The following is a 22,074-nucleotide window of genomic DNA, read 5'->3' on the forward strand; positions in this document are numbered from 1 at the left end:
GTGGTAGTTTTGTATCAGGGTGCTATGCGGTGCCTGACAGAGGGCATAACTGTAATATTAAGTTAACTGTAGTACTAAGTGACCAAACATAACTTTGCAGAAACTGAAAAAGGTTTCTCATACACGCTGTGCTTTAAAAGAACTGCGTTTGATAGTCTGTCTTCCAGTATACAAGTCCGTGGAGATACCAGTTTCTCGTTATTGGCCTATGGCAAAGCAGTGGGAAGGGATTACTCCTGTAAGTGCACCTCCCGAAGCTGAACTGCTGAGGATGTCAGTGTGCTCCCAGTCTCATCCACAGCTTTGTCTTGGGGCAGATGGTTGCATCATGTAGGAGATCGGTAGTATCAGAGCATAGCATACAGAAATAATGGTTCTTCCCTCTGTGTTCCCTTTCCCAAAGCATGTGGACTAGAGACTTCTTTATATTTAGGTAATTTGTATGTTATAAGACCTGTGACAAAATCTGCTCATTTGGTCTATGATGATAACAACGCTTTTTTTTGTTTTTATTTTTTTTCTTTGGGAAAAGAGGTGACTAAACCTTTGTAGAGTTAATGATTCCTTTATTGGTAATCTTGTTAATAAACTTCATCGCAAAGATTATCTTAAGAAAGATTTAAAATATATTATTAGTATGGGAGTGTTTTTTTAAAAAAAACACATTTTAAAAACATTAATTATGGGGGTGCTTCTCAAAAGCTAGTGATACGAAAGTGGGAGGCAAGCTACCACTTGTTTAATAGGTTGCTGTTATTGTAATTAATGTGTTTTCTTGGCATTTATTTTTAAGCATTTCTGTTATGACCAGAGAGAACATTTTGGGTTGATGAAAGCATTTCAAATTTCTTGTTCTTGGAATCTAGAGAGTCTATGAGTGGCAGGTAAGGAAAACAAAATGGGTGCCAAGCTAGCCTGGATTTTCTATCAGGGTCCACACCAGGAAATTTTTTAAGGTTCTGAAAATCACTGAGGTTGAAAAACTAGTAGCTTACATTGGTCTTTGTATTAATTGAGCTTTGATGAGCTGCTGTGTGTTTATACCTGGTATTTACATGTTAAGAAATCTTAGTGCTGTACTAAAATGAAGTCTGGAAGGTGACTGAAAACCAGAGCAAGTTTTAGAAGTCTGGATCTGCCTACCCGTAGACTTTCACTCCCAACCAGTCTTGCGCAGCTTCTGCAGCTAACCCAGTTGCAAAACTAAAGAACCATAATGCCCAATACAGGATGATAAGACTTGCTCTTGCAAAGCTCTGTTCTCTCGTAAACAGTCCTTAATCAGTAACAACAGAGCAGATTACTGATGAAGGAAGCATGTAGTGTTATGCCTTGTGTCAATGACTGTCTATACTTCAAAATTGACTTCCCTCAGGAAACTGCTAATGAGTCAAGTGGTGTCTCAGAGATGTCAGAGTTCTTGGAAGATGTTGATAGCCTTGTTGGAAGACGCTAGGAAACCTCATTTGGTCTGGCTTTGTACTCGGTCTGTTTCTTACTGTGCAACTTCTGAATTTTATCCACCTGCACAGGCATAATAATCTCTAGCAGTTCCTGCTCAGAGTCTCTTAACATGTTTGTATAAGCAGAGATTGATAGAAATACAACAGATCTTAATAAGAGAGTACTATGTCATAAATTTCAGTAAAAGATTCATTAATGTACAAACCTGTGGTTGACAGTCAGTTGAGTACTCGATTCTTTTTAAGAGCATTTGCCAATACTAGGCTGACTCACCACCTTAGTACCTTCTGAGCTCAGCAGCACTGTTTTGTTTATATATTGTTTCTATTTTTGACTGACTTCTGTGAATGACTCTTACATACAAAATTAACGAGAAATTATGCGAGCTGATGACTTAAATTACAGAAGTACGTGATTTCTGTTCTGCATACCTACATATTTTTGAAAGGAAAGAAAGAATAAAAAAGGTGTTTATCTCATTTCAAATACAGTTTTAATACTTTAGTTTTCTCTTAGCATCTTTTGTCTCTTTCTTTATGATAAATGTGTCTCTTTTTTTTGCCTGCTTTTGCTTTGCAAGACCTAAAGCCTAATATGAATTTATCTGAAACTCAAATTAGTTTCTAGTCAGATTTAGATTTGAATGGGCAAGGCTTTTGCCTTAGCAATTCTTTAGATGTCATAAAGAACTTACTCTGATGGTCATGTTTGTGCCTTAAGTGTCTAAAACCTTTGTTTTATTTCTTCTTTTCACTGCAGAATATTTTCTTCTGGTGGGAGCTCCAAAAGCAAACACTACCCAGCACAACATCGTAGAAGGTGGCCAGGTGGCTCAAATGTAAACTGGAATTCAAACAGAAACTGCCAGCCGATTATATTTGACTCCACAGGTAACACATAGTTCACTGTGAGGGGAGATGGGGTGTCTCTGCTCTAATCCTAGTGTGGAGAGAGCAGAAGGGGATTCAGACTCGTGGGATTTCTTGATGGACGATGTGAATGCAGCCATTTTTGGACTGGCAAGTAGTCAAGGCTTGGTTTTGTTGGTTTCTTTTTTTATTCCACTTCCCTTTTTTCCCCTCCTCTCTTAGAATTCTGTTGTCCCTTGGTATGTGCTGAAAGCCTGAGTGAGCATACATTATTCTTCTTTTGTTTTAACCTGTTTATATTTCTCCTCTGTACTTTCCAGCAATCCTAAAACTTTTAGCAACCTCATTCCCAATAAATCCCAAGGGGTTTATTGCCTGTTTAGAACAGGGCATGTAATGAAAGATACTTTTTAGTTATCACCAAAGATGGTAGAGGCAGAAATACTCAGAAGTTTAATGTGAAACTGGGAGTATAAACTTGCTGTTGAAAAAATAGATTATTTTTTTTTTTTTTACCTTTTCCCCTTGGATGTAGCTTCATAGTATTTGTGGTGTTTATGATAGCAGCACTCAGGGTGCCTCAGGTCAAGGGCATTACTTATTTCTGAAGTGTACTACAGCTGGGCAGCAACAGTGCTGACATTAAAACATTTCACTCGGTCTTCACACTCTGGTACACACAGTGATTTCCATAGGCTGTGGCAGGTCATATGGGAACGCACTGCATTTCTGCTTCAGCCCATTCCGTGTTGAATCCTGTTTTCCACAGCATGTTTCAGGCAAGTGGAAAAACCTTTCCATGTCACGGGTGTGGATTAGTAAGACCCATGTTGTGTAGGGCAGAGGAAGCACCTGTGCTTTTAAGGTCTAATTGGCTGTAATTCATTCTTGCCTCTGCTGGTATTTTGGCTTGGCAGTCCAAAGGATACTAGATTTATGCAGCCTTCGTAAATCGTGTGTGATAGAGTGGAGAAACTCTTCTTTCAATTCCATTGTCTAGGTGTACCACCAAATGTCGTTGGTATTCAGATTTCTGAAATCTCTATATATTTTCCTGGAAGTTATTATGTTATCAGTTCTCAGGGAGGCAGGGGGAGCGGGAAGTAGTACATAATGGTACACACAAACCCCAAGTCATTATCAGTCTCTTTATTTACTCTACTAAGCTGCAAAGTGTGACATTTTGTCTGCATCAGTGTGAGACAGCAAAAATTGTTTTTAATTATTTAATTTATTTTTACTTTGGGCTTATTGTTTACTAGAAAATGAATATGTTGGTTGGTTGTTTTTAAAGAAAGAATCTAATGTCCCTAATTAATAATCATCACTAATACAATAGTTAAAATACTTCTTGATAGGGACAGATGAAAAAGGTTCTAGATGCATCTTCCAATGAGAATTGTAGTGCACTCATCTGTTTGCACCGTGAATGTTTGCAGTAGGCTTTTCCATATGCCAAGCAGAGGAAACAGATGCAGAGGCCACGCTGCTTTGCTGTGTGTCTGTGCTTAAGGTATACGCTACTGGGCAAACAAACAGAGTTTTGCTTGTAATTTGCCTTTAAGTAATGGGCATGTTAATCACTTGAAATTGAAAAATAGCAGGTCATAATGGCTTAAGAGGATTTCTTTCAGGCACATTTTAACTCGTTCCAGCTTTGTGGCAATGAGTTGGGAAATAATGCATTTGTCAATTATTCTCTGAGTGAAAAGGGGCATTGTATTTCGGCATAATAAAATAATAAATGCACTGAGACAAAATGTTTTTTTCTCTGTGCATAATACAATGGTTGATTCCCTATGTTATGATGACAATGTCTTACTGCTGACACAGTGTAAACCCCCTTCCTGCCTGCCCCTGCCTTAGAAGGTAATGAGTTAGTGAAGGCTTGTGATTCACTGCAGAAAATAGGAAGCACATCTGACCGCTGACTTGTGGTGCTAATGCAAAGGTGCTTTTTGTAGATGACTAAACGCAACCTCGGCGAGAGCTGAGGTTCATCCATCACTACTTCAACATTTGTGGAATATGGTTTGTAACCTCAGAGGTATTGCTGAGTCCTGCAGTACAAGGCAGATTTTTATCTCGCATCCCCCACCCTCCCTCCAAGATCATTTAGCTGTTTTGTTAACAGTAAAAGCAGCATAGGTTCTGCGTAATTAATTAGATGGGTTTCTTTTCTAGTTCTTTACAGCTAGTGAGAAATCTGAGCTGTAAAAATGATGACAATATTTGTACTTGTGTTTATTTTCTCTGTTTACCTGTCATTGCCAAACTCCATCTATGGAGCTGTAAAATTATAATTACTAGAAGGCATGCCCCCTGTTCCTCCTCCGGCTTCCCTGAGCCAGATAGCAGAGCCGGTGGGTCCTGGACCAGGCTGGGCCACTGCGTCTTGCACACAGTGCCCGAGAGCAAAGAAGAGGCCATGTTTCTGTGCTGTGAACATAACAAGGGAACGGAGGAAAGAGTGAGTCTTGTTCTGTGACTGTGTGAGGTTGTGTTTGTCTACTTGTCTCGTGGTTCTGTCACAGATAAATATGAGAGCAGGGTTTTACAGAGGTTCAGCAAGCAGGGGTTTTCTCTCTCTCTCAGTTATTGCTACTTTTTCTTCTTAAACATTCCTTGCTTTTCAGTCAAATTTCCTCCAGCTTTATGGGTCCTTTTCTCTTCCTCGTCTGTACAAAGGCCACACTGAGCTCAGCTGCACAGTAGTGCCTGCACAGAACTGGGTTTTATTTTCAAACACTTTCTTTTGGCTTTAGTGCCGTATTAGCACAGAAGCATAGTCATGAGGCAAATGCAACAGGTGTTACATAGCCCAGGAGAGAAGGTACCAGCTGCTTTATGTTAATCTTTGCAGGAGTTGTTCAAGCCCTTACCTTACAACAGCACTGGTAGTTATTTGCATTTACCCTCACCCCAGCTCTTCTAGAGGAAAATGATAAGTCATTAAGCTGATAGTTCCTGTGGTACCAAATCCACTGCTTTGTTTATTTCTTCTGTGCATGACAACTCAGCTCTTTTGGGAGGGGAGCTGGGTAGTAGGAGTCCATTCATGGAACTCGTGTAGCTCTTAATGCTGAAAATAGATGTATTTCTCCCTTTTCGGTGCCCTCCCCACCAGCCTGTAACATAAAAAAACTCATTAAAGCATATATTACAAAATTTAAATGCTGGCTGAAAAAAATGCTCTTTCACTGTTCCTACACAGCGTATTTTCTCATTTAAAAGAGCAATATATTTGCGATGGGGAAGAGGGATCTCCCGTTGTCCTAGATCTCCCATCACAGCGGTTACACTCATGTAAAAATACACTAGAGAATATGCTGTATATATGTCTGTGCGTGTGTGTTTCTGTGCATATTATACTAATTGCTTTTGACGTTCTGGTATACATGGTGGCTTTGGAAGGCAAAATGTTTGTATCGCACATTAACACTTTCCAAATGTAAAGATGATTCGCTGTGGGGCTTCTGAGTATTTTAGCGTTGACATCAGTTGGCTTTGATTTAACTTAGTTATGACTATGTGAAAATTGCATAACAAACATGTGTGGAAGAAAATGCCCTCATTCAGGGGGGCATGGATCTGTGCTGCATGCGCTTGTGTGTACATGGGCAGAAAGTTATTTTTTTTTTTTTTTAAAGGCTTTCAAGTATCACTATGCATGCATTTCAGGCTGGCTTTTGCTTTTAGAAACACATAAAGGTTAAAGGTAAAAGGGAACCAACCACCAGAGCGAGCTTCATCACTTGCACACTTTCGTTGATCCTGTTGCAAAACTGAAATACGAAGCAGTGCTTGGATCTGCTACTCTAACAGGTTATCCTGCAAATCTAGATAGAAATAGATCTGATTAAACAGTCCTGTGTAAGTGCTGAACTTTTTCTTGCCTTATTACTGTTTGCCTTGTTAATTCAGTAGCTACACATGCCGCTGTCACAAAACTGAAGTTTCTGGTATATGTATCCTTGTATATCTTCACTTCTTGCTACAATTGCCACAGCATTGCCACAATTTCAATTGAATTATTATGTAAAATACTTGGGATTTTTTCCCCTCTGACTCAGTTAACATTCAGAGTTTCAGAATGTGTAGGAGGCTGTATTTTTTTCAGGATAAGCACTGGAGAAAAATTTATGTTCTCAAGACTGTATATTCTTCAAAATTGTCATAAGCATAAACAGTGTTAGTAAATCCTCTCCTTAGCAAGATGTTTTATGTTTCACATTCGAATAACCAAACCCCACAAGTTACAGGTCAAGGTGTGTAAATATTTGTCTTCATTCTTACCCGTTCTCCACACCAGATAACTGTGACTGAAAATATAGTTTTTGTTTTAATCCATAGCAATAAGGGAGTGTTCTGAATCTTATAAAAAAGAAAGAATCCGGGAAAGCAACTGGTGGAAAAACTGCTCGCACAGCTTACTGAGCCCTAGTACCACTCTTTTTACAGGACTGACTGAAGAGGTGGTTCCTCTCTTAGAAAGCTTAGCACTTGGCTTCATCTGCCAGCTACTTAGCAGCTTTATCCAGGAAAAACATATTTCTTGTGGGTAAACTTTAAAAGGAATGCACCTAATATAGCAGTCGATTTTCTGTTTCTGATCAGTGTTGAGACAAAGGTCCAAACCCATCTGCTTTAAAGGCACGTCTGTTCTCTCCCCTATTCTCCTTCCGCAGCCTTCGTGGACTAGCGCAGCAAGGATTGCACAGGTAGTACTGAGTATTACTGAAAGTATTTCCGTAATCTTGCTCAGGGAAAAGATTCTTGTAAGGTTAAAGGTTTTTCTGCAAGATATATTTGTTTTGTGTAGGTGTCATTTTTTTTTGTGTATAAAATTAAACACTTTTTTTTCTGTGCAAGAGGAGTCTGAAAAGCTGAAAAGCCAGACAAAAAGCAGCGAGCAGAGGGCTGGCCAAATATGCTTTTTAGGAAAATTAGCAAGTCATCTTTATATTTTAATTTATGTATTTTACAGTTTGGCATACATGGAATATAGCAGGGTGGATACACTTAGCTAATTGTCTGACATCTAGATAAATACCTCCATTACTTGGCCATGGAACTTTGGAGAGCAGGACCGCTCTGAATTTTCATTCTGACAAATAAACAAAAAATTCTTCAGAGACCCATGTAACCAGTTGGAGTTAATCAGAGGGTACACATGTGAGCAATATGTAGCAAATTAATGTAAACCAAGTAAGTTTCCTATGTGCTTGTTTTCCAAAAGGAAACAATCTTCATAATTATTCATACTACTTCAGTTTTCAGCTTTGGGGTCCTAGCTCTTCATCAGTCAAGAACAGTGAGAAGTGGGTTGGTAGAAATAGCATTTCTTCATGCTTCCACGGGTTTTCATAAAAATATAACAAAATGCCTTTCTGATGATAAAGTGTCTCTCACAAAAGAAAACTTTTGAGAGACGTACCCGCTGCGGTACAGGACATTTGAAAGTGCAGCTCTTTATCAGCATCACAAAGTACAGCACTGAGACTGTTTCAAGAGCTTCTGTATTTAAAATAATCTGATGAAATTCAGACAGATCTACAAACTGTTACAAAGGAAAATATGCTCATAAAACAACTTTGAACTTCTATGCTAATGAATTGCAGATTTCTTGAGCAGATTTAGTTTCTAGCACAGATCTGCTTGCTCAGATGATGTATTGTTTTGCTTTTTTGAGACACGTAGTAGAGCAGATCAATGCACTGCAAAATTGTCATTCCTTCTTTTGCTAAAGGCTTTCCCTCTCTCAATTCTCTGTATCAGATCTCAAACCTCCAGACTGGGGAAACTTACAGAAGCTGCTGAATACTAAAAACATCGCAAATGTTTTCAGCTCTGTGGTGTGTTTTTATTGTTTTGGAAAAAGAATTCAGCATAGCCTCTGGCTGTATAAAGTTTTGTCACTTTGACAGTTGTAGTGTCCCTTCTCTTCCCCCATTCCTATGTGTATTGACACACCAGAGTAATTTTAGAGAAATGATTTGTTCTTAAGTATTTTTTGATGAAATTCTTTATAAGATTGATTATTTTGATCTGTGCTAAAAGAGGAGAAAGAAGCTTTTGAAAAGGAAGATACACAGAGAAAACTCTCCTGATTCCTCCTCATGTTTCCACGTTTCGTTGTTGGGTTTTTGGGTTTTTTTCCCGTCCCCAAGTGGGTGATTCTAGACAATAGGAGCCTTTGTTTAGAAGCCTAAACCACCAGTTTGGCATGGCTGTATCTATCTGTGACCTATTTAGTTTGAAGTGGGTATTTTAACTGCCTTGCGCAGCTTTATGCTGTAGCACTGTGCAGCAGAAGTTCTGCTGATGTTGGGAAGTTATGACTGAAGTGGGTGTCATGAGCTTATATTTGCCTTTTGGAGATTTTGATCATTTGTGCAAATGAGTCAGTTGTTCGTAACTCTTATCCTTTCCACTTACTGAATAAGGAGATGGATAAGGAAGTGTGGGATAGGGTGGTATTTTGTGTAAATAGCAAGCTTTCTATTTTTAGCAGATTGTTTTATTGGTATTAGGGTGTAATCTATATGGGCATTTCAATCTCAAAGGCTCTTGATTTAGTCAACAGTAAAACAATAAATCTTGTGAAGACCATTCATTCATTTGTAGTAAAATGGATTGATTTTTATCTCACTAAACCTACCATTATCTTAGTCCCATTGAAGTTTGGTAACTGAAGTCTGTGCTGGGCGCTGGGTACGGCAAATACAAAAGAGGGTGGCAGAATGTATAAAACCTCCTCCACATGTTGTTATAGCTGACAGTGGAAAAATGCTCATGCTTTTGTGATTAGGTATGCTCCTGTGTGAATACTGTTGGCTCTGCCTGTGTGTGTGTAGCTGGATATCAACTGTATGACTTACTGGGAAAAAAAAGTGTCTTATTTATATTCGGCAAAGGGAACAGATGCTTTTGTTCTAGCACTGCCTGGGGAAAAAAGCAGGATTCATGTATCAGAAGAGGGAAGGGGAATAGTGGGAAGCTCTGTATTCCAGCCTCCCTGAGTCATGAAGAAAACACTCTGGCTAAACCAAGGTTGCTAAACCATCATCTGCCTCCCAGCATGGGGAGTTACAAGTAAAGATAAGCTTGTACTCACTTGCTTTTAGCTCATTAACTAAGTTTGAAATTGCTGAGATTTTGCATGGAAGATAGCTAGCTTTATCCCACGTAAAGCTCTGATATTACGAAAACAGCACTCTTGCATACTTTATAAGTTTGTCTTTCTTTTGGCTAGCTGCATAAAGTTTCCCTTTACCTAGCAGGGGTGACATCATTTACTTTGAATTGGCATAGTTACAAAGAACAGTTTTTTTAATGGAAGTTCTGTGAATCGGGTGACTATTTACATTTTACAATTTCTTAAGTATTGATAGCATGGTGCCACTGAACCAGGCTTGTCGGTTCACTGCCTCTTGACTCATGATTACCTCAGTTAAGTCTGGCACTCAGGATCAGGGCAAATGTTTTAGTTCAGTTTTCTCATTACTATGCAAACAGCCGGGCTGCAAGTTACAACTTGATCAACTTACTCAGCTGCAGTCGCTTTGTAGTAACACCATTGTTTCTATAACTGATAACATTTACAGTGAAAAAAGGTGGTGTCAGCTATCAGAAGCTGATTGCCAATAGAAGTCATTATACTTGAAGATAGCTTAGGCTATTCGCGGCCCCCCCCCCCGCCCTTTTCTGCAATTTCTGCTCAGCATCTCTCCACAGAAGTTTTCATGTATAAATTTAGATCCTACGTAATGCAGTAAAGCGAAGATGTTCCATTGGTCCAGCAGCAGCAATGCACTTATGTAATGGATTTTTTAAAGCACTTCTGTTCTTGCCTTGACAACACCATCACCCCACCTGGAAAGTAATTTGTGAGACAAAGCGCTGTTGACTTGGCATGTCAGCCCTTTTTCCCTAATGAAAAAGTTATGTTAAGTCATCATGTGATGTCTACTACAATGAGAAGGAGCAAAGGAAAAAACATGGCATAAGCTGCCTTTACAGATATGAAATAATACCCCATGGCCAGATGACATAATCTTGGAATTAATGACCCATCAAGCAGAAGTCCCTGTGGCAGCTGCATTAGTCTGACAAATAGCGTTGTGTAAAAACTGAACGCTTTCTTGAATTAATCTGGTCAGAACGTAGTTTGTATTGCTGAGGTATATTTATTTGAGTGCCTCTTTAAAATGTGTATCATTGGTTTAAAGACATTTCTAAGGTATTATTGAGACACTGTAAAAGAATTTAGAAATACAGGAAAACCAACAGTGGTTGTAAGAAAATTATGGTAGTAAAGCTGACTATAATATATCAAAATGTTGGTGCGGATTTATAAATCCCTGTGTTTAAATCCTACCTGTATTACAGTTTGCTTCATTTAATGTAGGTACTGGTTTTAAAGGGTATGGGGGAAGGCTTTTTTTTAATAAAAAAGTTATACCATGATAAAATAATAATAAAGTCTGGCTCTTTATACTAAAACAGAGAAATCTGAAGTTACTCCTGTGTCTTCCCATGACAAATCTACTTTAGAGTATAGCTAAAACACCTTATTTAACTCTGATTTGCTTTAGTGAGAGCTCCCATGTAGGTGTCCTTTATGTTTGTTTTCCTCAGTCAGGAACAGAAGCCCAAGTGGTTTCTCATTTAAAGCAAGGGGATTTCTGATGACAGGGTATTTTCCAGATTCCCTCATAGAATGAGTTTCTCTTCTGGACCTGAAGGAATGTCTCATAATCTATTTACGCAGTGTTTTCCTGGGGAGAATTCTGAATAAGTGTGGGTAAATAAAGTTTATGTTTCTTTAATGGAGAGTTACTGTCAGATTTGTCCTGTATTTAATGTTTGCATTTTTTTATCTGAAAAGTCCATGTTTCCAGTGTAGTACTTACTACTTTATCAGCTTTTGTGTCCTAACACACTTTCCTGTGTCACAGCAAGTTGCAAGCTGAACAGCAACCCCCTCTGCCCAAGACCCCCCACTTAGTTTTAGACAACCTAAAGGAGCTTTGAACACAGGATAAACTCAATGTAAGGCACCTTAACCTTGTAGCAGAAGTTGGTTTATGTTACGTGCATCTGCACTGACATTAGACAATTTGACTAAGATGTATGTAAAATATTTTTGCCATAGTAGCACACTACAAATAAAGAACATTTATTTAGCCAGATTGGCTAATGGACCACGTTTTACTCTGTGGTGTGTGTGTGTGTGGGTTAAGCATAAGAATTCCTAATCTGTTATTTAGGCCTTCAGAAATTATGATGCTGTCTTCTGAAGTCGTGACATTTAGGACATAATAAACTACATTTGGAACATAATAAACTTGGGGTTGTGTTCATTTGCATTCTGATTTGGAGAGTAGTTTTTTATATGCCAGCTTCTGACTCTATCTCAAAGCCTAGATGCTTACCTATTAAAATCAAACGGAAGAGAGGTTTCTATTATTATCCTCAATGCTGAATCAAGGATTTTTGATTACTGTAGAAGAAATAATTTTGTCCCCTAAATACTGAGGGAGAGAGATGCTTTTGTAGGTGCTGTCCTGGACATTGATTCTTCCTTGATGAGGGGCGGCACCTGCAGCTCAGGAATGCACATGGAAAAGGCAGAGGGGGGCTGCTCTGGCTGCGTGTGCTGGTTAAATGACTTCTCTTCTGCTGGTTCCCCTCTTTTCCAGTGCAAGCAACGTAGACTATGGGTAGGCGGCACCAGTAACCAGTATTCTGTCTTTTTTTGTTTGTTGTTTTGTTGGGGTTTTCTTTATGCTGTCTCAGCTGATGCATTCAGCTGAAACTTGAAGGAAATGATTTCCTTGACACCTTGTGATTAAACCAGATTGCTGGTAATGCCAGATGGCTGCTTACTGGCCATTGCAACAAGAACATTCCTTCCACTTGCTGCCTATTGTTTTAAACTTAAATGGGAAATTTACATCCTAGACGCTTTTATGGTACCTAGCAGAATAGCATTCTCCTTTACACTATAAAACTGCTATACTACCTTTCGCTTCAGTCCTAGATACGTAGCATTGTGTAAGTATCCAGTAACTTCTCAAGTTTTACATTTTTTAAAGCTTTGTTTGGCAAGTAAAGCCAAGAGATTTCTTTGTTTTTGAGAGTACCTGGACAAATATGGGGCAGAAGCCAAATCTGTCCTTCCAGGCTCCATAACCTTGGGTGTGGTTACAAGCAGAATAAACCAATTTTAAGTCCCTGATGCTGCCAAAAAGAGTTCCCAGCCGTATGTTTTTGCCTCAGCAGGCTGGCGCTGCTTCCCTCCCCATGCAGTCAGCTGGGCTGGTCCCTGATCCAGCTGGATACTGGTTTGGTAGGTTCAGGCTTAAGGCAGTTCAGGTTGTGACTGTGTGACCAGAAGGCAGTACTGCCGCATGGAAACTGGCAGCAGGACCATAAGGGACAGGAGTCAATGGGAACTGCCATCCCTTTTGGGGCAGCTTCAGCTGAAACGAACTGTCGTGCAACTGTATCCCTTGTTAAAACTGTCCTTAGCTGGATTTTCAGGAATTAGAGGCAAGGAAGTGAAAAGATGGTGATAAAACAGGGTTTTTGGAAGTGTGCTGAAGACGGTTCCTATTTGGAAAACATTGTGGTCTGGTTTTGGTTTCCTGTACCATGAGAAGATGACATGCAGCTCTCCAAACCGCATTTCTGTCTGCAAGAGTGACAGTATAAATGTTCAAGTGTACATAAATCTGTGTGATGTGCTGGGTGTCCGGTCCTCCGTGTCTGTGGCGCCTGTCTAATCAAGGAGCAGAGGAAAGGGTGATGGATGGAAGTGGGCATTCTTTAATTACCTTTGATGAAATTAACATTGTAGAGAACTATAGTGGTTTTTCTATGTGGTTGGAACTGATTACATAGTTCTAATCTAAGAGCAGAAGTAGTCCAGATACTTACCTGTTTTGGCTGATTCTGCAGATTAGGATCACTTTTGTTGTCCTTTTCATGGGTTTTTCCTAATAGAAGTAACTCAGTCTCTCAAGACAAAACATTCTTCACAAGGTATAAGACAAGCGAGGGAGTTTCGATTGAAGTGGCCACGGGTCTGTGCTTCGCAGCCGGTCTGTGGGAGCCACGTGTGGCTGTTGACCTTGCTGACTCCTTTAGCTTTGCACACTGTAACCAGCGATTTAGGTGACTTTTAAAGTTTTTGTAAAGTAAAACAGTTTTTCCAGAGTGTTACATCTATTTTCTCATTAGGCTGGCAAAGTTTCCATTGTTGTTCCAATGAAGTAAGAAACATTAAATGATTTAAAGACTTCTAATGTTCACAAAATGCCGCTCTGTAAGTTGCTTCTACCAACCTTCATCACTGAACAGTCAACATACAGTCACCAGTGCAAATTACCCCTTATTTAATTTACTTTTCTGTATGGAAAACTGCAATATTTTTGTTGAATACTCTTTCACTTTACTTGTAGCTTGTAAGTGTGCTCATTGCCACTCAGAATAGAGATGTTAGTACATGGTAGAAGAGCAGAAAAATTCCTGTCCCAGTTCTAGCCAAAGGCAAGACTCACATAATTTCATCAGGGCAATATTTCTTCTAGAAGCGTTAGTCCTAACTTGGCTTTGGAACCGATTCTTGAGCAGTGCTGTAATCTGACTTGAGAGTCAAATATCTTAAGTATGAGGTATTTACTGTGGCGCTGTCAAAGATGTTATAAAATTTGTGCTCTTAGAACAAATGAGTATTGTGCTAATGCTTTGTATGTAAAAATAGCTGCATTTGCCCCTAAGTGTAAAAACAAGTAATAAATCCTTTTTAAAGCCTATTTCTGTGAAAGGGTGATACCCTCCAATGGTTCTATTTTCTGCTTTTCTCTGTATGCATCAAAACCAATGACTTTGGGTGCTTTTTTTGAAAAAAAGTTCTTGCTGTACAGCTTCCTGTGAAATTATGCTGCTTTTTCATTTTCTTTGCAGGCAATAGAGATTTTGCTCCTGATGATCCTTTGGAATTTAAGTCTCACCAGTGGTTTGGTGCCTCTGTGAGATCCAAAAATGATAAAATTCTGGTAGGTTTTTGATGCACTTCAAAAGCCTCAGCACTGGGTTATTGTAGTTGGAAAAAAAGTGAAAAGATCCAAATAGCTCAGTATTTAAATAAAATCCCACTAATCAGCATGACTTGTCTTTTTCAGAATTTATTGGCTAGCCTTTTTTTAATTCTTTATAAACAAAAGTTATAGCATTTTTGTCTGCTTTTGAGGAATTAGTTTGCTGAAGTAGAATGTGTTACACATTTTTAAACTCTTTACACCTGTTGCTTTAAGAAAATATTCTTGCAATAGATCATCTGTTTCTAAAAGTACAAACTGGTGATACTTCTGTCCCAGTGCTGGTAGCATAAATCTTTAGTAAACATGGTACACCTGTCAAAATTTTGGTTTTGGTTACTATTCTGTAAAAAATTGGAATTCTGTTGTATTAATCTATAACCCCAGTATTTTGAAGAGGAGTTTGTTTCCTCACTGCCATGTGTTCTTCCTTAGGCCTGTGCTCCATTGTACCACTGGAGAACTGAAACAAAACAAGAGAGGGAACCTGTGGGAACTTGTTACCTGCTTGCTGGATCTAAATCTGTGGAATATGCACCCTGCAGGTCAAGTAAGCATAGAGCACTTCTGTTTGGAATTTCTTGTGTTTTGTATTTTGTGTACATTTGAAGTGGGATGTTTTACAGGTGTTTCTGCCTTCCCTATGTAGCCTCATAGCAATTAGAAAAAAACCTAAGCTAGGTCCACACATCTGAGTTCTCCTCCAGTTGATGCTCAGGATGCAGACCTGGCTTTCTCTACTGTGGGCCAGAGGAAAATCTTAGATCCCTAGTATCACTGGAATTGAGGACTTCAGTCTTTGAAAGGTGATACTTCTGCAGTAATCACTTGAGTGAAATTATGTAGCAAGTGCTTTTTCAGAGACCAACTCGAGAATTTTCTGAAGCTTAATTATTCTTATTCGAGGAATTTAAAGAGAAAGCTCAATTTAGAAGACAAGGTTTTGCACAGGTAGGTTCTATTTCCATGTATGCATACATACCTAGTGATGTATTGTTTTAATTATGTTCATTGTTGAACACTTCGAGTCTTATTTTCAAAATGCTTTCCATCTGTATCATGTAGCTGAGTTGGTTAAAACCTTTTTTTTTAAAAAATACTGAAGTCTAAAAATTGAATGTTCAAGCTAGGATTTTTTTTTGTTTGTTTGTTTGTTTGTTTTCTGAAAATCATTGGTGAATAGCAGGAATGAAATCCAGTGTGGTCTAACAAGAATTATTTAAATAAGCATATACTAAACTAAATCATGCTAGTTAAGTAGTCACACTTCCAGATAAGGGGGTCTCAGCATTTCTACTGTGGAGTGCTATAGTTGTAGGATTAACTGAGCCATAACAATTCTTGCTGGGATGAGTCTCAGTATGTAGGGTTTTTTTCAGCCAGGTATGCTGCATGTTGTTGTCTTAAACGAGTACTTGACACAACTTACAGTTACATACCTGTCAGATTTTTATTCCGTTCCAAAAGAAAAACTTACTCCCCGTTTTTCAGATACCTTATTTCCTGAATTAAAATTGCAAATATTTTTCCCTGAACCTTTGAAGATTAAAGACTTCTAAATACTAAATAGTAAAGGAATATGGAGTTACTATTTACTTTGATTTTATAAGGCTAGAATATATGTTAATATTCTGTTATGTATGTTAGGCCAGCCCTAAACGCGTTACAGCATTTGGTTGTGAGTTGTTGATAAAGAGAAGATAGTAATTTAGGAGAAAAAAATTCTGAGATCAAGTTCAAGAGTGCAAGGTTACTTAGAAAGATGCATTGGGAAGTATCCACAGAATCATCAGATCTAGTACTGATAATAATTTATTTATTTCTCTCTCTCATTCTTTTCTATAGCCACTATCGATGCAGATGGACAGGGATTTTGTCAAGGTGGATTTAGTATTGACTTTACAAAGGTACGTGATTTTTTTTCTCGATTCCTATGAGTCAGCAGATAGTTGCAAGTTAACAGTCACCCTGATACAGACCACATGCAAGCACAGCTATTATGAAACTAAATGTAAGCTACCGTTCCTGGGGGGAAAAATCATAACCAAACACGTCCTTGTAAATAAACAAAAATATCTTCAAACCACTCCAGTATTATAAACCAGTTTCTCCCTACATCTTCACAGCAGCATGCTTTAATCTCTCGTAGGAATCATGTCCTGAACAAATAATTCGCTTTTCCAGCCTCATGCTCCAAATCTCTGCTGCAGCCAGTCCTCAAGTGAAATAAATTGTAGTAGTCAGGTTTTTTGAGATGCTTATTTTGAAGGGATGGGTGCATAGCTAGTATTACTTCTTGAGGAAGAATAACTTACTGCTAAAGGGAACTGGTAAACAATGTGAAATATGTTTTGCTTTTCTCATCAGCTAACAGAACTTTTTTTGCTGTCTGTCTTAAGTTTCTTCTACTTTTGTTCTCGCTGCCTTTTATAGTTCCTTTTTTTTTAAAAAAATCACAATTACTTTTTAAATCTAAGCACAGTAAAACTGCACAAATCTGAGGACTAACTGTAGTTTTTTGTATTGTACAGTGAAATTGTTTAACGTAGTCCGGACATGTTAAGACCACACAAATTCCATTTGTGATGTGGCAATTTTGGGGTTTTTTTACATCTTACGATTGGGTCATTCCCTTCACTCTTTGCCCGAGGAGGCTCTTGTTTTGCCTCCAGAGGAAACTCTGCAAAGTGCAGTATAGGGCTGTGAGTGAGGTTTTTTTGCATGGACCCTTCAGGCTTACGGTGCAGACTGTAGCCCCAGTTAAAACCAGCCTTGGGGTCTAATCCAAAACCCTAGCTGAGTGGGCAGGCCAGGGTATACGGTATCTCCAAATCTCTGACCTAGTTTTTTCTGAGTGGTTAGTATGGGAGTTTTTAAGATTAAAACCTGAATAAGTGGTTTAATTATGCAGCAAAGCCTGTGGCCCAATTCAGTACTTACAGAGCAAATTCCCAGCACTGGTATAGCTCATGTGGTTAAAGCTCCTTCAAATGGTTCGGGGATTGCAGTTGTACCAAGGAACACAGAGTAGGGGAATAGCATGACAACTTTTCTGAATTAAACTTTTCTAAAGATAAGTTACAGAGGCAGGGGCAGATGATGAAACTGGTTTTTGTACAGACCTAAAAACATGTTACAATCGCCTTGTAGCAGTCTTAAAATTTTCTCCTAATTGTATTTCTGTTGTCTTATGTGGGTAGAAGGATCTATTGCAATAAAAGCAGAATTCTGCCTAGAATTTTAAATGGGTGAACTAGAGAAGCAAGTCACTGAAGGTGTGTTGTTTGCTATCTTAGGTTTTTATAAGATGCATTTTTAATTAATCATTCCTTCAAAAAATAAAATGTATTGGGGTCAGTGAAGCTACAGTGGATATACATGCATGGAATTACTTCCCATAAACATAGGACATGTTCTTTGTTTTTGGATATGCTTAATGTGTTTTTTTCTCCCCCCCGCCCGCACTGTGTTTTTTCTTCCCCCCCGCCACCTCCAAGGGAGACAGAGTGCTGCTTGGAGGACCTGGAAGTTTTTACTGGCAAGGTGAGTTATATCATTTAAGTCACAGAGAAGTTGACCTCTTCGATTTTTCTCTTTATCCTCTTAGTCATTTGTATCCGCATTCCTCCAACCACTGTCAAAAGTCTTTGTCAATAAGAAAACTAACAGAAATAATCTTTCATCATCTTTGAAAATATTTCCTGAATAATCAAGGCAACCATAGATTAAAGCTGAAGTAATAATTGTATAGATGCGTCTTTTGTCTTTTAAATAACTCTGATGTAATTTAAAGGCATTTTCTCAGGAATGTGGAATTTGTTTCCACCAGCAGGGTAAGTTTCCTCTAGGATATTTTGCTTGTTGTTTTAATATCTACATGTTTTTTAATTTCTAAACACACATACAAAGGATGTATTTTCTTTCAATGAGAACAGTACTGTCCAAAGAGAACTATCATTGTTTTCTTCTGACAGCAAAGACATATTGCACTTGTTTATCTTGATCTGTTTGTGCCGTGGTGCACATTTTACCTCTAACTGCACTGTTTACACAGAACATTACCTACATATTTTGGTCATGTGGGCTTCAGTCAGTATTTGTTTGCAGGATCATTCAGCGTTTAGCTACAGCTTTCTGTTCAAAAGTTGGTGCTGCTACAATCAGGACATAGCTGCCAAACTCTGCTGCCTGTTTTTTAAAGTAAATACTAATGTTCATGAAAGATTTTCTGTATCACAGTAGCCTAGCTGTAGATGCAGCAGCACAGGAGGCTTGTTTCCAGTCCTGTGTTTTAAATTCTGAACAAAATGGAACAATTGAAACTAAACTGCAGATACGGTATAATATAGATGATGTTTGTATACTCATTTTGTTGCTTTTTGGCAAAAGTGGCAGCTCATCTGCCAAAACAACTTTATTCTCTTCTACTACTACCCCCCAAAAAAAATCTCTTGGCTCTGAATAGAAGACGATAGTGTGCTTCTAAAAATGAGATTTTTCACCCTGAACTTTTATTCCACGTTTTGAGATGCTGGAGGAGTAGTTCTCCTTATACTTCATACAGGTATGAATATGTATGTGCAGTAAGTGCTGTTCTGAAAAGAAATTTTTTGTGAGTCAAGAATTAATTTAAACTGAAGGGGAAAAAATGGAGTGCAGTCACCACCTAGTGGCTGTGAAGTGTGACCAGAGAAGGCGGTAATACGCTGTGCTCATCTTAATAGTTTCTTGTCTGCCATATTAAGCTCTCCTGTTGTGGTATTTAGACAAGGAGCAATGATTCAGTTCTGCAATACCATAAGCATATGCTTACTGTTACCTAACTGACCAGTCCCGTTTAAGTCGTGGTTTACATGTAGGAGTGGCTTCTGTTTTCAGTGAGAACGCTTTGTGTGCTTTTGATTAAATATGTGCATAGATTTTTGCTGAAGTAGGATCCAGATTTTCACTTAGATCCTTTCTAGTGCTGCTGCTGTTTGCTATTTTCTGGTTGGTTTTGTGGAACAGCTGTTGCTTTAGAAGCAAGCATTCTCTTGGAGTCCTGTTGCTTAATGAAAGAGTACATACCTGTTTACTTGTGGTTTAAAGTTGTTTTCTTTCTTTTCTTTCTCTTTAGGCCAACTTATTTCCGATCGAGTGGCAGAGATTGTGGCTAAATATGACTCTAAAGTCTACAGTACGAAGTATGATGACCAGTTAGCAACCAGACCTGCCAGTGCTGCTTTTGATGACAGCTACTTGGGTGCGTAGTTTGAAAGGAAGAAAACCTAGCTGCATTTGAAAAACTCCCTTGCACTCTTCCTATTTAAGATTAAATCACGCTGCTATTAATTAAACATTTGACAGATAAATGAAGAGCTACATACCTGAAAATGCAGTAATTTATGTATGACAGAAGCTTAGTTATCTTGTCATAGGCTTGATTCAACGAGCACCTGATGACAAAATAAATGGAAATACTTCCATGAATTTTTGTGCTCTGTGCACAGTCCTCTCACTTCATCTTAAAACGCAACCGGATCAGTATTGTCTCTAAGCAGCTTAGACTATGAACAGCTGCATGAGTAGACTGTAATTCATCAGCATCCCTGAATTAGAGGTTACTGAATAAGGTTACTAAAGTAATTTACTGATTTTGTCTGTTTATCAGGTTATTCGGTGGCTGTTGGAGACTTCAGTGGTGATGGCATAGAAGGTAAGACCCTTGTTTCAGTAAAAAAATCCTGTTAATAGGCTCAGCAGGTCTTTCAAATAAATGTTACAGAAAAAATGATACAGTGTGCAGGAAAAGGCATAAAGCATAGGAATGAACTACTCTGTGCAAGCAAAGTCATTGCACTTTAGGACCTGAATGTTATCTGGGTGTCTTGCTTTATATTTCAGACTTCGTATCAGGAGTCCCAAGAGCAGCAAGAACTCTGGGCATGGTAGGAAATTTGAAACTTTAAACTTCACAATAAATAAAAAAGATGAATATTGTTGGTATGCCGTAATGTGTGTTTCTTCACGTCCAGGTGTCTATTTACAATGGGAAAAACATGTCTTCCATGTACAACTTCACTGGAGAGCAGGTATGTAGCTTTATTCAGCAGGGTGAGTGTCCAGGAGGTTATTCCTACAGGAAGGTAACACGTGGAGACAGTGTTTAGGGTGTACTAGAACATATAATATTCTGAATGTTATTAGCTTATGTGCCAAAAATTTTACAAAGTCTGTAGGAATCCTAAAAATACATGTTCTGTGAGTTCCCATTTTGTAGTGCTTCTTAGAAAAACTTACTTAAATTTAAGATATGCTGCCTATTTAGAGAATTGGAAAAGAGGACTGGATCATGAAAGGGGGAATGGGGCAGGTAACTGATCGGTTTACTTGCAAATAGAGTAAGGAAGACAAAGGAAAACATGAGGAGAAAGGAGACAAAAAATTTTTGTGGTATATATTATCATCTCCCTAACTTCTTTTCTGTACAGCCTTGTATAAACTTCTTTGTGTGTTTATATTGCTGCAACTCACAAGTTTGGTTTGAACTTTGTTTTCCAGATGGCTGCCTATTTTGGGTATTCAGTGGCTGCCACAGATATCAATGGGGACAAGTAAGTGCCCTCTTTTCCCTGCTGCTACCCAACTTGTTTCTGGAAAGAAAAAAAAGAAGCTTTTATTAAAAAGTCTTTCCTACAATATATATTTCTGTCTTCATTACTGGTTTAACATGTAACTGTGTGACACACTTCCTCACTAGCACTCAGCATTTGACAACTGTAGAATTGGTTTTATATTTATTTACATAAACGTACATGGGTGTATTCCCGTGCTTTAAATGCATTAAATTCTCATATATTTGTGTTTACTTTGTCAATAAATTTTGCCTTCAGTTGCAATTTAAAGATAGATAACTTTCATCTTCATATTGAGTTCACTGATGAGTTAGGCCTCCTAACAGGTGCTTAAGAGAATGAAACTGAATTTTCATGCTGTTACTGAAGAACCTTATCCTTCTTTGGTCCAGTTACACAGATTTGTTTATCGGAGCCCCTCTTTTTATGGATCGAGGTTCTGACGGGAAGCTTCAAGAGGTCGGCCAAGTTTCCATTTGCCTTCAACAAGCTTCTGGAGGGTTTCAGATCACAAAGCTGAATGGTTTTGAGATATTTGCAAGATTCAGCAGTTCTATTGCACCTCTGGGGGATCTAGATCAGGATGGCTTCAACGGTAGGACGTCATTTATTGGTCACTATTTTCCACTTGTAGAAATCTCGGCAGCACACTGAATGTGTATTCTGCACACAAACAGTAGGCACTCTAACCATGACTTAATGTTGGACACGAAGGTCTAGACTCCTTTCGATGCTTGTATGCTACTCCCAAGAATGCTAACAGGAGTTACATGTATGCATCGAGCAGAGACTATACCATTTAAACTACAGCATGGATTATCTTAGCTGTTACACTGATCACTTTATTACTCTCTAAGTGACAAGTACAGTAGAAACATCAATGAAATATCTGATTCTCCGTTGTGACTTGTTAGGACATCTTCAGTATAATTCTCCTCTTTTCATTGCTTAAAGCCAATTTTCCTCTCCAGAAACACAATGATGACTGAAAAGAAGATTTTGTTTCAGAGAGCTGGTTAA

The 22,074-nt window shown here is 38.5% G+C and overlaps 1 protein-coding gene across 1 annotated transcript in view; it reads left to right on the forward strand.

The window, feature by feature from the left end:
• Nucleotides 1–873: 873 nt before the first annotated feature.
• ITGAV (integrin subunit alpha V) overlaps nucleotides 874–22,074 on the forward strand; it is a 47,305-nt gene continuing 26,104 nt past the window's right edge. The window contains exons 1-12 of the mRNA XM_005237080.4: nucleotides 874–884; nucleotides 2,224–2,354; nucleotides 14,307–14,398; nucleotides 14,876–14,990; nucleotides 16,286–16,347; nucleotides 17,938–17,983; nucleotides 19,557–19,682; nucleotides 20,091–20,135; nucleotides 20,324–20,367; nucleotides 20,455–20,511; nucleotides 20,981–21,033; nucleotides 21,447–21,649. Of these exons, the coding sequence (XP_005237137.2) occupies nucleotides 874–884; nucleotides 2,224–2,354; nucleotides 14,307–14,398; nucleotides 14,876–14,990; nucleotides 16,286–16,347; nucleotides 17,938–17,983; nucleotides 19,557–19,682; nucleotides 20,091–20,135; nucleotides 20,324–20,367; nucleotides 20,455–20,511; nucleotides 20,981–21,033; nucleotides 21,447–21,649 (985 nt within the window). The remainder of the gene's footprint in view (nucleotides 885–2,223; nucleotides 2,355–14,306; nucleotides 14,399–14,875; nucleotides 14,991–16,285; nucleotides 16,348–17,937; nucleotides 17,984–19,556; nucleotides 19,683–20,090; nucleotides 20,136–20,323; nucleotides 20,368–20,454; nucleotides 20,512–20,980; nucleotides 21,034–21,446; nucleotides 21,650–22,074) is intronic.

This window comes from Falco peregrinus, chromosome 8, assembly GCF_023634155.1.
Source record: "Falco peregrinus isolate bFalPer1 chromosome 8, bFalPer1.pri, whole genome shotgun sequence".
Taxonomy (NCBI): Eukaryota; Metazoa; Chordata; class Aves; order Falconiformes; family Falconidae; genus Falco; species Falco peregrinus.